At 39.3% G+C, this 14,048-nt stretch overlaps 1 protein-coding gene across 1 annotated transcript in view; it reads left to right on the forward strand.

The window, feature by feature from the left end:
- The window catches only part of stk32a (serine/threonine kinase 32A), a 62,901-nt gene that overhangs the window by 14,331 nt on the left and 34,522 nt on the right, over window positions 1-14,048 (forward strand). Inside the window, exon 4 of the mRNA XM_030746540.1 lies at window positions 3,932-4,105. Coding sequence (XP_030602400.1) covers window positions 3,932-4,105 — 174 coding nt within the window. The remainder of the gene's footprint in view (window positions 1-3,931; window positions 4,106-14,048) is intronic.

The following is a 14,048-nucleotide window of genomic DNA, read 5'->3' on the forward strand; positions in this document are numbered from 1 at the left end:
TCCTATTTGTGTCTCCTAAATGCTTGTGACAGCATCCCGTTTTATTCTTTATCTCCTTAAGTCTGCTCAGTTTGAGGTATTTACACTCCACGTGTGTGTGTGACAGAAAGAGAGATGGACTGAGGTGGACTGAATGAGAAAGGGTGAGAGAAACAGGCCAGAAACAAGAGACAGAAAGAGAGAGAATGAGAAGCATAGATAGTCAATCAAATGATTAGAAGATATTAAAAATAGTGTATCCAGCAAACACTAAAAGCTGTCTCACATTTTAAACTGTCTTGGTTTAGAGTCTTCAGCAAGTATTCTTTATAACTTTGATTATCAGATTTTCAGTCATCAGTATTTTGCACATTTTCAGCAGTGCATTTTAAAATTCGCATACTTATTCCTGCTATCGTTTACCCTTCATTGTATTTTCTCTGATTATTGTATGTGATAACAGCAAAGCACCTAGACTGACATATCAAACTGTGTGGTTCATTAGCTCTTCGTACATGCTTGTACACAGAACTAGAACAATATAATTAGCTTGAATGTTTTTACTGTCCATGAACACAGTCACAGTTGTCATCCCCAAAAACTACAAATCCTGCATCAAAGTGAAACATCGCAGAGCATGTGGTGTTAATACCGTGCAGGTTGGATGTGTGTTTTTTCCTTCTGTGCCAGATTCAAGTGTCACATCTTTTTCCAGCTCACTCTCCCTTTCTTTCATCTTTATGCACACACACACACACACACACACACACACACACACACACACACACACACACACACACACACACACAAGCAGACATGCCAAATCACTCTGCCGCTCGTTATATCTGCCTTACAGCAGCTGAAACTTTTCTTTTCCAGCATCAAATCTCAGTACACTCCCGATGCAGGCCCCCTCTTTTCAGAATACATTTTTATTCTCATTGTCCTTAAGACTCAAGAATTCATTTTTGCTTAATAAAATATTGGAGCAACAAGATTTTAACATTGTACATTTTGAACTGATATACATTATACATTTTACTTGGAAAATGGGTAATAGGTGCGGTGATTTATTGAAACACTGGCTGTGTTTTGTTGTGTTCTGAGTCAAGATGGTCGCACACAATATTGATTCCTGGGCTCTGGGGGGATCAGTCCATGACCATCGTGTGTTTTTCTATCTAGGTCTGCTTTGATTTCACTGACAGTGTGTCTGGGATCATTGTCATGCAAAAATAATGAAGCTGTTTACAGTGAGATGCTTTCCAGATGATATTGATTGTTGGCGGATCAAAATCTGACAGCACTTTGACAAGACCTCCAACACCACTGGCTGAAATGCAGCCCATGACATGACCATGACAGCGCCTCCACTGTGTTTCAGATGGCTGTATACGCTGTTTTACCTCTCTCCTGACCTTTTCCATGCATACTGGTGAGAATATGAAGCAAAAAAATTCAAATTTGGACTCATCCCTTCTTAAGACCTGTTCCCACTTATTTTCAGTTCACTTACTGTGTAATTTCTTGACAGCCACCCTTATATTGTAGATGGATCAGCTGAAGGGCCAAAAGCATCTCTCAGGTCCTGTGTCAGGTTTTGGCCCGGATTTTTTTCCTATTTTCTGGGTTAGGGTTATAATAGCTAATAGCTCATTGGAAATCACCTTGTTGGTGCAAAGATACATTTTTATGCCTTTCAAACTGTTATTGTTGGCATTTTTCATAGATTCAACTAAAGAAATGGGAACGATGGATGTGTTTTTACAACAGCTACTAGTAACAGTGTCTGAAGATACAATTTAAAATAACTTTTTTTTTGCTATTTTGCTAAGTTATCTGTTATTTGTAAACAACACTGGTTCATCCCTTGAGTTAGTTACTTTTTATGATTCATAGGAGAGTGTTAAGTGGCTTAACAAACAGCAACAACAAAGAAAAAAATTCCTCTGGAAGGGGTCAGGTTCAAGAACTAGACTGAAAATGAGTGACAAAGCAGCCACAGTCCAAAGACTTTAAAAGACCTTCAGAAAGTCTGGAGACCTATTGTTCAAGACCACTTTAATAAATTACAAGAGAGTCTGGCTGCTTGGAAGCAAAACATAAAAAAATTAGGGGCGGCACATTCAGTGCTCAGCGCGCTGCAGTTCAAGAAAACAAAGCCACCAAGCCAAGGAAACTATATTTGTTATGTATAATACATCACTCATGTAAGTTCTTTAAATAAATAAGAAAGTAAATGTGACCAGACAGTTAATGATAGATAGATAGATAGATAGATAGATAGATAGATAGATAGATAGATAGATAGATAGATAGATAGATAGATAGATAGATAGATAGATAGATAGATAGATAGATAGATAGATCCCTTAAACCTGATCTATCATGTGATACCATGTTATTGTCTTTAGGGTAAATAGGATATCCTAAAGACAGTCAGAAATAGGGTTATCTTTAGGATGAATACATAATATTTATTGTTGTTAAGTGTGTGTACATCACCAGGATGTCCATGTCACAGATAGTCTTTCCAAATTCTGAGGCCGCAGGCAATAAGATGTTAAGCGGTCTCAGCATTATCTGAGCCTTAGCAGACACTTTGGAGTCAGCTCAATCAATCCCCATCCATCCAGTGCAGAAAAGCTTCACCTTCAGTTTATTGTGAAGGGCCCAGAGGAAGGGTGTTCACCAACGTGGCAAAAAGAGCCACCTTGGCCACTGGACGTTGAGTTTTAGCCAAGATGATGGCCCTTTTCTGCCAGCAGTAAAAAGAACACACTTCTTAACCAGGGTTCTAAATTAACTTTTTTGATCACCAGCTAATGTAGCTGGTAACTCTCTAAAGTTACCGGCCAATCAGAATTTCCACTAGCCAAATAAGACAAATGAGTGCCACTGAATGCATTTGATAATTTTATTAACATTGTTAGCATGAAAAACACAACACATACTATAAAATATACACAAAAAGTGCAAACAGGTTTGGGATCAGTCTATCTATCATCACCTGCCTCGTTCCTCTTCTCGCTCCTCTTCTCCCCCCCAGGTGCCCCAGTCTGTCCAAGTCCCAACCACCTCTGCATTTAGGGTAAAAGTTTTTACTAAGCTAACGTTAACTCCCTCCTCTTTCAGTGTGCTCTCTGTTTAGTTCTGGCCCCGTTCTGGCTAACTAAAAAAAATGATAAAATTTTTGTATAAATTAAATTGTGGGTGAGAAACAAACGAACTTGAAGGGGAAATAAAAGTGAAGCCCTGGTGAGAAGCTCAGAATGCAAAGATCATTTATTTGTGCTACAGCAACTCAAACTGGACTTGGCCCATGCCAAAGCAGCTCCTGATCAGCCCAAACTCCACCTGAGAGCAGAGGAAAGTGGGAGAGGCTAAACAGAAAGAGAGAGAAAGAGGGAGAACCCCCCCCCCCCCCCCCCCCCCCCCCCGACCCATCTCGGACCACGACAGAAGGTTAATAAGCTTTGCCACAGGCATAACCCAGCCAGCATTGTGCTGCAATGTGAAAGCCTGTGATTAGTGTTTTTCTTTTGGGCTTGACTAGAGGAGCACCTGCCCTCAGAGAGTATGGGAGGCTTCAGAGGTTGTGTTTAATAGAGAGCATGTTGTTTAAAGCCTGATGGGTAATTTTGTTGACCCCTTTGTTCTTGTCAAACTTACACACTGTCTCAAAAAAAAGGTTGATTTGCCCGAGGAGCACAAACCTGAGTTCAATTTGCACTTGTTATCTTGTATCTTGTTTCTTTTCCCTCTTCTTGCACTTTTTTCCCATTGCTTCTGATATTACTGATGTCTCTTTCCTTCCTACCCTACCTCTCTCTTACATATCTGCTTGGCTTTTATTCCTTCTCTTCTCCAGTTTATTTTTTCCATGCTGTTCCCACTTCCTTAGGTCCTTGTTACCATGTCACTCTTCTGTTCTGCTTGCCTTTCTCTCTAGGTATTCCTTCCAAGACGAGGAGGACATGTTTATGGTGGTGGATCTGCTTCTGGGAGGAGACCTGCGCTACCATCTCCAACAGAATGTCCATTTCTCAGAGAGCACCGTCAAACTCTACATCTGTGAATTGGCCCTGGCTCTGGGATATCTCCGCACCAAGCGCATCATACACAGGTAAGAGGTATTCTTATAAACTGGCATTTTTATAAGTTAATATACCATAGTTTTTGTAATAACCTTTAGTAATGCAGTTAACGGTTTGTTGCCCCACTGTTTCTTTACAAATAACAGGACAGAAATAGTCTCTGAGTGATTGCTCTGTTATTTCAGTACGTGCCCTCCTTATGCTTCTCTTCTTCATTTTTCACCAGAGCATTATATACTCTTCTTTTCTCCTTGGCTGTTTTCATCCACATAATTTTCTAATATGACAGCTCCACCACTGTGCAAGGTCAAGATGTCTTGACATTAAGGTCATGCCTGACACAACAGTTTACCCTGCGCCAGAGAATATGTGCATCATCAAATGCGCCAGTTCCATCTATGTTGCCGTGTTGATGCCTTATTTAATTTGCAAAATGCAAGTTAAGTGCTTTTCAGGCAGAAATATCTGCTTTTATGGCAAAGCCACAACTTACAGGGGCAGTAAAAGCATGCCTGCTGCCAAATGTTATTATTTTAAGTTGCTGAATAACTCAAAGTGCTTGAGATGCTCCACTATTGGCGGCGGTATACTGCCAAAATAGATGCAATACAATGAGTGTGCAAAATGTTAAAGGTTGCCATATTCATAACATACAGACAAAAAAAATAAAGCAACCCTCTATCATACAAAAAATTTATGAGAAATAAAAAGGAACATTAATTAGCATCTTTTTTTAATAAATACACTTAATTTCCTTAACATTACATAAAAAAGAATATTTGCAGACTCAGACCAAAACACAATACAACATAGTTGTACAATATAGTGAATTAGTAGTCCATGAAAAAGTCACTGTCACTTCTGATGCCCACTGAATCATTGTGATTTCTGTATTCAGCACACCACTTATTGGGAATCCACATTCATATATGACCGAAGAGCATCTCATGTGTTCGGTCGGTTGAACCCGCACTGACTCTGTTTAGTGTTTCTGTCCTGAGAACAAACTGTTTTTCAAAGTGGACGTTAAAGAGAGCAGCCGTCCTCGCCAGACTGATGGAAAAATTTCCTGGATGAAAACAGTTTTCACGATGGCTCAGCAGAATAAATTGGTGAAAGTGGTGTTTCACCGATTTTTATTTATTGATTTCAGAGGGCACGGGGGATTGGGGGGGGGGGGGGGGGGGGGGGGTTAGAATGAGTGTGGATGGACACATTTGATGAAATCTTTCTGCTCCATCCACAGCATGGATGGACAGCAAAAACACTTCATAAAATGCTTTCTGTGTGTATTGGCCTTTGAAATTACTCCTCCACTCTGATGTCTGAACAAAGACATAAACATAGAAGGAGAGAGACCTTCTCAGATTGTGACTAATAGGATACATCACTGTAACAGAGAACGCTAATTTATCAACACCCCCAGATAACAAATTACACCATTTAACGTTAAGCAGGCTACTTGCTCTTGTCCACGCTCCTAAACCTCCACAGGAAAGAGAGGAGGAGAAATAAGTGGGACGGATTAATAATTTGCTTATTCATTCAGCCCATTGAGGGGTATGAATATTTAAATTATGTTTTCTATTTCAGTTCTGGAGAGGACAGACTTGCCAGTTGATGCGCAGGTGTTGGGGGCGTTTGTTTAGATGGAATCAACATCTTTTCAATCTGCATTCATTAGCTTCAAATAGGAAGAGGAGCTGAAAGTAACTCTCAGCTCATTTGTATGGAAATTGAATATATAATTTCCTCCCTCAGATGTGGACTTGCTGACTTTGGTTTGCCAAGTGAATGCATTTCATGTTTGCGTGTGTATGCACCTGTCTATATGGGCTTAAATATAGAACGTACAAATTCTCGTTCCGTTGGCCTTTGATAATTTTGATGATAATGAGGGGAGTAATGATGATAATGACATTAATCACATGCAACATGATGACATGTTAATTATATAATTTACAAGTCTCATCATGTCAGGAATAGAACACACTTGGCAATAGTTTGTTCCATATGATGGCTAGATATGGATTCGTGCAAAGCCTCATCACCACACACACACACACACACACACACACACACACGCACGCACGCACACACACACACACACACACACACACACAATCTTTAATATTACATATATTTAAATGATCAATCAGTAGAACATTAAAGTTGCTCAGAGAGCATCTAGTTTCAGTTTGTGTTGCAGCTCATATGAGCAGATATATTGTATTATATAGAGAGAATGGCTTCTTGACAGCCACCCTTCTACTGAGAGCATTTCTGATGAGGCTTTGGTGAGCAGCAGATGGATAAACTGAAGGGCCAGATGCATCTCTTAGGTCCCGTGTAAGGTCTTGGCTGGATTTTTTTCCTATTTTCTTACATTTGTTTTTAAGGATACACTCAGCATCATGCAGAGATATGTAAAGTTTTCAGCTGATAGCTCATTGGGAATCACCTTGGTACGAAATATTGTTTTATGCCCGTCCATCTGTGTTTTCAGTGGCATTTTTCATAGATTCAACCAAAAAAATGGGAACAAATCATGTGTTGTAATCAGGGTGCTAGAAACAAAGTGCCTAAAGGTACAATGTAAAATTGGTTCTTTGCTAAGATGTCCATTATGTAAACACAACACTGGTTCCTCACTTGAGTTTAGTTCCTTTTTTATGCTTGAATGTCTTATAAGTGTTAAGTGGCTTAATAAACAACAAAAGGACATTCCTCTGAAAATGGTCAGGTACAAAGACTGAACTGAAAATGAGTAAAAAAGCAGCCAATGTCCAAAGAAAAACCTTGAAATACCTTCATAAAGCCCAGAGAACAGCTGATCAAGACCAAATTTAAAATTACTATAAAGTTTGACTCCTTGGAAGCAAAATATTGGAAAAAAGAGAGACGGCTCAAGACTTTTGCACATCTGGGTTTTGATGTGGTTTGAGATCGGGGTAAATGTATTGGATGTAGTTATGCCTATAAATATTCTGAGTTCCATAATAATGAGACAATAATAGCCACATCAGCAGACATCTTCATGTAATTTTCAATAATGAGTTCTTGCGCTGTACAGTATGCCACTATATGGCAAATATGAACAATCTCACGGGAGCAAGGACAGAGAAGTAATAAGGTTAGCAACAGCCCTTCAGCTCATCCCGACAGAGCCAGGGGGGAAAGTGTAAGTGAGTTCAGTGTCATCAAGGGGCAATAGAGCAACCTCTGAGCGTGAAACATGATGCAAGGTGGAAATTAGTTTAATTCCACTGTGTTATTAAATGGAAAATAATATTACCTTAAAATAGACTTTCCTAATTTGGTATTGCCTATGTTATTATAGTCCAGGGGGTCATGTGCTTTTTGAACAGTTTTTGACCAGAAAAATCTGCATGGAGCCACACAACATATAACACAACTCATTTAAGTATGACAACTTTAACTGAGCATTTTCATTTCATTTTAAGCTGCCACAGGTAGCATATCTGCGTCTAGCTTGTTGTATCTTTACTACCCCATTACTTCCTTCAGACACTGAACTAGTCAGAGGTGTACCCAACCATTTGATACCTTCTTTTTTTTTTACCCATAACATTATTGCAGTTGTTAAACAGAAGCAATCTGTATCTAACAGTTAAAATGATTTTTGCTACTAGCTGTGGTGCATTCAAATTCTTCATTCCATATTTAGTGGTGAACCAAGCAAAATTGTTTCATGGATACAAATTTTGGCGACCGATAAGTTGCGTACAGGCGACATACGTTTAATGTGACACTTGGAACAAACACTAATGGAGAACTTTACTATGTTTTTTTGAAAAACAGTAAACCTGAAAATTGTCAGATAACAATAATAATTATATTCTATATAATTATATCATTTTGATTAAAGAGCTTGAACATACTAGTGGATTAGCCATACAAAAAACATAAAAAATGATTTTGGTAATTGCCAATACTGTTAATTTAGGGCAGCTATGGCTTAAATTTTACATTAGGTGGTGGTCTGATAAATTATTTGTGCTCTGTGTGTGTGTGTGTGTGTGTGTGTGTGTGTGTGTGTGTGTGTGTGTGTGTGTGTGTGTGTGTGTGTGTGTGTGTGTGTGTTTTGGGTTTGTCCTACTGTAGATCGAAACCTAATTCAGAATTACTTAGTGCTTAATATAAATCTCTGTGGGGAGTTTGAATTATTTACAATAGACTGAGTCACAATTACATGATGTCTTCAGAGACTTGATAAGTCTTTCCAAACAAGTGGAAAGATAAATGGAAGGAATGTGATGGAGGATGGCGTGTGTGTGCGCGCGCACGCATGTATTTCTTTGTCCGTGTGTCTTTGTGTGTTCTATCATTGTTTACTTCACCGCATCCTCTTTGACGTCAACAACAATTATCTCTGGATCCTCAGGTGCATTTCAGTGTTTCTTGGAATCCTCAGTATGGAAAGATTTACATGTTGTCAACCAGCCTGTGCTCTTAGCCAGTCAATATGTTACAGTGTTTCAGTTAGGAAACAGACGGCCCATTAAAGTCGTTAAGGGACTAATTGTTTTGCTTTTTTTTGCTTTTTAATTTAAAACATTTAGGACTCACTTCAGTTTAAAAATAAAATGTTTTATGTTATGATTCACAACATGAACATCAATCTTAAAGTACATTTTTGGGGCTTTTAGCTTTTATTGTGTCAGAATAGTGGAGAGAAACCAGGAAATCACAAAGGGGAAAAGATGTAGTAAATGGCCCTGGGGCAGATTCAGACCCAAACCTCTGCATTTGTGTTACAGCTTATGTTGTCTACTCAACCCAGTGGGTTAAACCTGTGCCACATACAAACTTATTTAGTAGTAACTTGGCTCCAGTTTGGGTGCATGAAGTGAATTGACTGGGAAAAGAAGGGAATGAAATGTTAGGTCTTAATGTCTTCAGTCAAGCTTCACAGGGACGTAATAGCTAACACATTATAGTTGGTACTTTGTTTCTTTTTTTCCTTCTGGACACAAAGGTTCTACGCATACTAACTGTTTTGGAGAGTGACCCAAACTGCAATAAGATTAACATATTTTTCATGCATATACAACATGGACTAGTTCTTATATAGAATGGTAAATGGACTAGTTCTTATATAGCGCTTTTCTACTCTTTCTGAGTACTTCAAAGCACTTACACAACATGCTTGCATTTACCCCATTCACACAAGCACTTCCATGATTATCTAAGCTAAGTGCTTTTTATTACCTAACATTCAGACTCCAACAGTTGCATCAGAGAGCAATTTGGGGTTAAGTATCTTGCCCAAGGATACATTGGCTTGCAGCCTGGAGTAGGCAGGATTTGAACCGCTGACCTTCCAATCAGTAGGTGACCTGCTCAACCTCCTGAGCTACAGCCAAACATGCACACAGCACTGCAGGCAAGTAGTTGCATGCGCACTCATAGCCACATACTAATGTGCCGTTAGCGTGGAAGCTCTTTACTGTGAGTGAAGACAAAAAGTTTGCCAAAGTGGGACCACCCAAGAAACATTTGTAAGAGCAAACTTAATCAGATACTTAAATCAGCTTCACTCAACAAGAAGCTAACAAAGGTTTAAGTGGCTAAAGCTAAAGATATCTAGAACTCAGAGACAGCCACACGCTAGCATCCCGAGCCTCGGTATGAGCAAAGGGTCAAAGCAGTTACGAGGAAAGTTATGGAGATGAGAGAAAAGTATCGGTGCCCTGTGGTGAAGTTATAAATATACTGGAAAATTGTGTAAGTAACTGTTATTTATTTTGTGATATAAATCTGCTGCACCTGCTTTTGTCTGATAAGGTAAAATCTGTCGGGTAAAGATGGGTGCACAGCATCTCATTTTCAGTTAGTTATTTGTACCTCTTTCCAGTAGCACAGCCCTTTGAGTTGTTTCAGTGAAAGAAGATCCTTTAACTTCCTGCAGTTTGAGGGAAATTATGAAAATCAAATTTCGCATTGAAGAAAAGTTGAGTTTTGTTTGTATATGCCGTCAGAGTTTTTAGGAAGAAAATCGGAATCTGCAAATATTGGTATTGGGAGTTCATGCTTAGGAAAAAAAAAAAGCAGAAATCTGAATCAGGAAATTTGTGGAAATTGCAATTGGTACATTTCAAACTACTATACGTCACTTTAATCAACATTGGGTAACTATAAGAGCAACATGAGACATTTTTATTCATTTTCATCATCATTTGGACCTAATGACTAAGTCAGGAGGTCAAAAGATACTGAAGTGAAAGACAGATCCCATCGTTTGCTTTTGCCTTTGTGTGGAAACTGACCAGTCTACTTATTCATATTACTATTTCTTATTAAATGAACTGAAGCATACTGAGACCCAGCTGTTGCAGCAGCAGCCCTATTTCAGCTAAAGAGGATTCGCTTTTGCAAGCTCTGATCCACCCCTGACATGTATACACACACAGTACACACTACCTTTCCTCATAATCTCTTTCATTATTGCTGCCTTTTTTTCACCTCTTGTGCTATTTTCGCTCCAACTTCATACTGTATTTCTCACCAATGCTCTACTCTTGTGCATCCTCATTCTTAGTCTTTGTTGTCTTTCTCAGAGGGAGTGGCGCAAACATAGCTCCCTTTCAAATAATTTATTTGCTCTTTCATCCCTCTCCTCCTCAAGAAACCTTTTGCTAAGCTGCCAAAAGGGAATATGGTCTTAATTCTGCTTAAGCCAAGGTGAGAGGAAGTGGCTATTCTTGTGGATGGCTCTAAAAAAAGAAAAGATAGTGAATGGTATGCATGGATGCAGACAAAGTCATTACTCTGACTCTCCATCAGCTATTTGAAATGGGGAGCATTTGTCAGTTCTTCAAGTGAAGTATCCTTTATTCATGGAGTGTGTTAATCTTTTATTTCCCAGCAGATGAAGAAAAAGGGAAAAAAAAACAGGAGGGAGTGAAGAAAGGGAGGGAGAAATTATATGCTCATCTTTCATAAATGCAGATTAAGATGCCAGCTGGTGCCAGCTTTCCTGATTTCCACCACAAAATGGTGAATTGAGCATTATCATTGTTGAAAATCTCCTTCAGCTCAGCCCAGCTTACAGTAGCAGATTAGAGGATGGGAGGAGGTTTGTGCTCTAAACACGATAGACTGTTTACAAGCAATTCTGCTCCAAAAAGATGACTAATTACCTGCTTGTGTATTTAATTTGAAAGCATTCTGTAGAATTAAAAAAAAAAAAAAAGGAGAGAGATTTTTGAGAGAGAGTAACGCATTCAGGAAATCCAAGGCAGACTAAGAGACAAAAAGAAGGTGATAAAAGGCAGTGACAAAGGAAGAGAGGGTGCAGAGAGATGACATCTTTTGTGACACTCTCTGATTGTTTCTGACTCTGAATTATTCATCGCTGATAATTATGATGTGAGTTTTCAGCGCTGACAGCCTGTTTTTAGCGTCTGCTTGGCACTGTCCCTCACACAAAAAGCTCCAAGTCCGGTAACTTGTCAGGTCCAACTTTGTTAATCGGGCCACAGTCGGTATTTATCGATGAATAAAGAATGAACGCCTCTCAGTTCAAGAGTCGGCACACACAAAATATTGTTTACTCATGTGGATAAACAAGGGGGCAGACACACACACATACACACCTGTCCCATTCTCACACTTGTCAGAGCTGCTTGTCGTTAACAGAAAGAAGAAAGGGTGGATGAGAGATGCAGCAGTTTGTTGGATTGGAGCTGTTAGTCTCTGTGGATCGAGCTGGGCTTTCAATTCACGTTCAAAGGCAGCGGCTGTCTGACTCGCTCTTCAGTGGCTGGTGGGTGTGGGTGCATAGAATTGAGGGATTCTGACACTGTGTGAATCTGTGAGTGCTTGCATATTTCTGCGCGTGCACTGTGCAAAGCTGTGTTTGTGTGCGTTTGTGTGTATTGCTTGTTCAGAGTGTGGGTTTGATGTAGCTGGGCTGAGGGTTTTCTGGGGCTTCCAGAGCTCCACGCTCTCCTTTGTGACAGAGGGGGAGAGGCATGAGCTCATACAGCTCTCTGCTTTTATTCCAGAGTGGAGAAGCTACTAAAGTGGCCGAGCCTGTGATTAAGCTGCCAGCAGAAAACTAGTGACACCAATTTCACTGTAGCAACTATGAATTGCTTTCTCTTTAATGGGGAAAATAATTATTTTCAATATATCAATGACTGTTTCATTTTGTTCAAAGCTAAAAAAAGAGGAAAAGTCACAATACAAGGGCTGGTGATTTAAAGATTTTGCCACTCTGGGAGTTAGTGAGTTTCATTATTTTACATTAAATGGACTAACCAGCTGTTAAATAGTCAAGAACACAATGGTCAGGTTAAACTGTAATAATATATTTGCCGAAGTTCTTCAAGTGCAAATGTGTGGCTTTAAATATGTAATAAGATAATTCAGCTTTAGTCTTTAGATCTTCCTGCAAATTAACAATACAATAATAAAGTCATAAAAGCCTAAAGCCCCAAATCACATCGCCAGTAATGTAAGAAACAAATTTGACAATAATATACCTTGAATTAGTCTCTGGTTAAACAGGATGTGCGTGTGGGCTGATTTTAGACTGACTGCATCTTAATGTTTTTGTCATCACATTTGGCAGCTTGTTTGTCACTTTTATCACAACATGTCGGAACAAGTCTGAATTTATTCCCATAAAATTCCCCCAGGAGCCCTTTTTGCATCACAGTTCACATCTAATGTAAGCAAACAGCATGACAGGTGTGCTTCTGTCCTGGTGGCTTCTGCATACACGATTCAGCATGTATATTATTTTGGGTGCTCTTTTAATGGTCTGTGTGTGTGTGGCTGTATGGTTGCATGACCTGTGTGTGTGTGTGTGTGTGTGTGTGTGTGTGTGTGTGTGTGTGTGTGTGTGTGTGTGTGTGTGTGTGTGTATTGGCCCGGTCGAGTATCAGCACGGTGTCATATGACCAGGTCCAGGGTTCGGTTACTCCTCTGCCTCTGATAGCAGGCTGTAATGAGGCCATTAGATCCTGCTAATAGCTTGTAGGGTCAGTCAACTGAGAGAAAAGCTAAGAGGATCAGCTTTCACTGAACTGCTCCGGCCCTTCATCACATTCCTAACTCAGAAGAGCCCCAAATTTTGGTCACTTTTTCTATTTCACACTTTATCCCTCTAATTCTAATTGCTTAATTTGCTCTTTGCAACTCTCATCTTAATTGGCCCTTAGCTCCCTGTATTTCAGCCTATTTCTTTTTTTTTTCTACCACGTTGTCTCAGTTGCCCTCTGGTTAATTTTCCTCTGTTTATCCATAGAGAATATAACTATTATCCTTATTTAATGCTCTAGCTCGTTATCTGTATGCCTCAGTAAATGTACAGTTTTCTTAAATACTCATTTGGTGTGGCTGTATCTGGAACGATCTAATTTATCACTTTCATCCCCTCTATTTAGATTAAATCTATCTATCTGTCTATGTGTAAATTCTCATGATTTCCTTACTTTTTGCTTTTGGCTGAAAAATGTATTTTAAAAAAATTCAGAGAGTAAATGTTCACCTAAACAAGCTACAATTTGATGTACTCCAGCAGTGACAAAGAATGGCTGATGATTGCAAATTGCTATCTCACAGTTTAGCAAATGTCAGCGCATGAAAGAAATACAGTTTATACAAATCCAGGAATATGACAAGAACATTTTTTTTTTTTCCCATTTTTTGTGTCATATATCATTTAAATCAAGGAAACAAGTCGAACTCTTTCATCTCAGATGCCTTTTTGCTGGAGGTTAAGGTGTAACTTAACCAAATAGTCCAACAGTCAAACAGCCCTGTTATGGTTAAGGCTGAAACAGACCCATCTGTTAATCAGCGCTAATAGAAGCTGCATTGCAGCTCTCCTGGCTAATACACGCATGACAAACTGCTAGCTGAAACAAACAAGTGATCAGTTCTTTCTCATGTGTCATGTCCTCTGCAACAAAATTGGATTTTAGGCCAATTTTGTTGCAA

The sequence above is a fragment of the Archocentrus centrarchus genome, chromosome 14, assembly GCF_007364275.1.
Source record: "Archocentrus centrarchus isolate MPI-CPG fArcCen1 chromosome 14, fArcCen1, whole genome shotgun sequence".
NCBI classification, from domain to species: domain Eukaryota; kingdom Metazoa; phylum Chordata; class Actinopteri; order Cichliformes; family Cichlidae; genus Archocentrus; species Archocentrus centrarchus.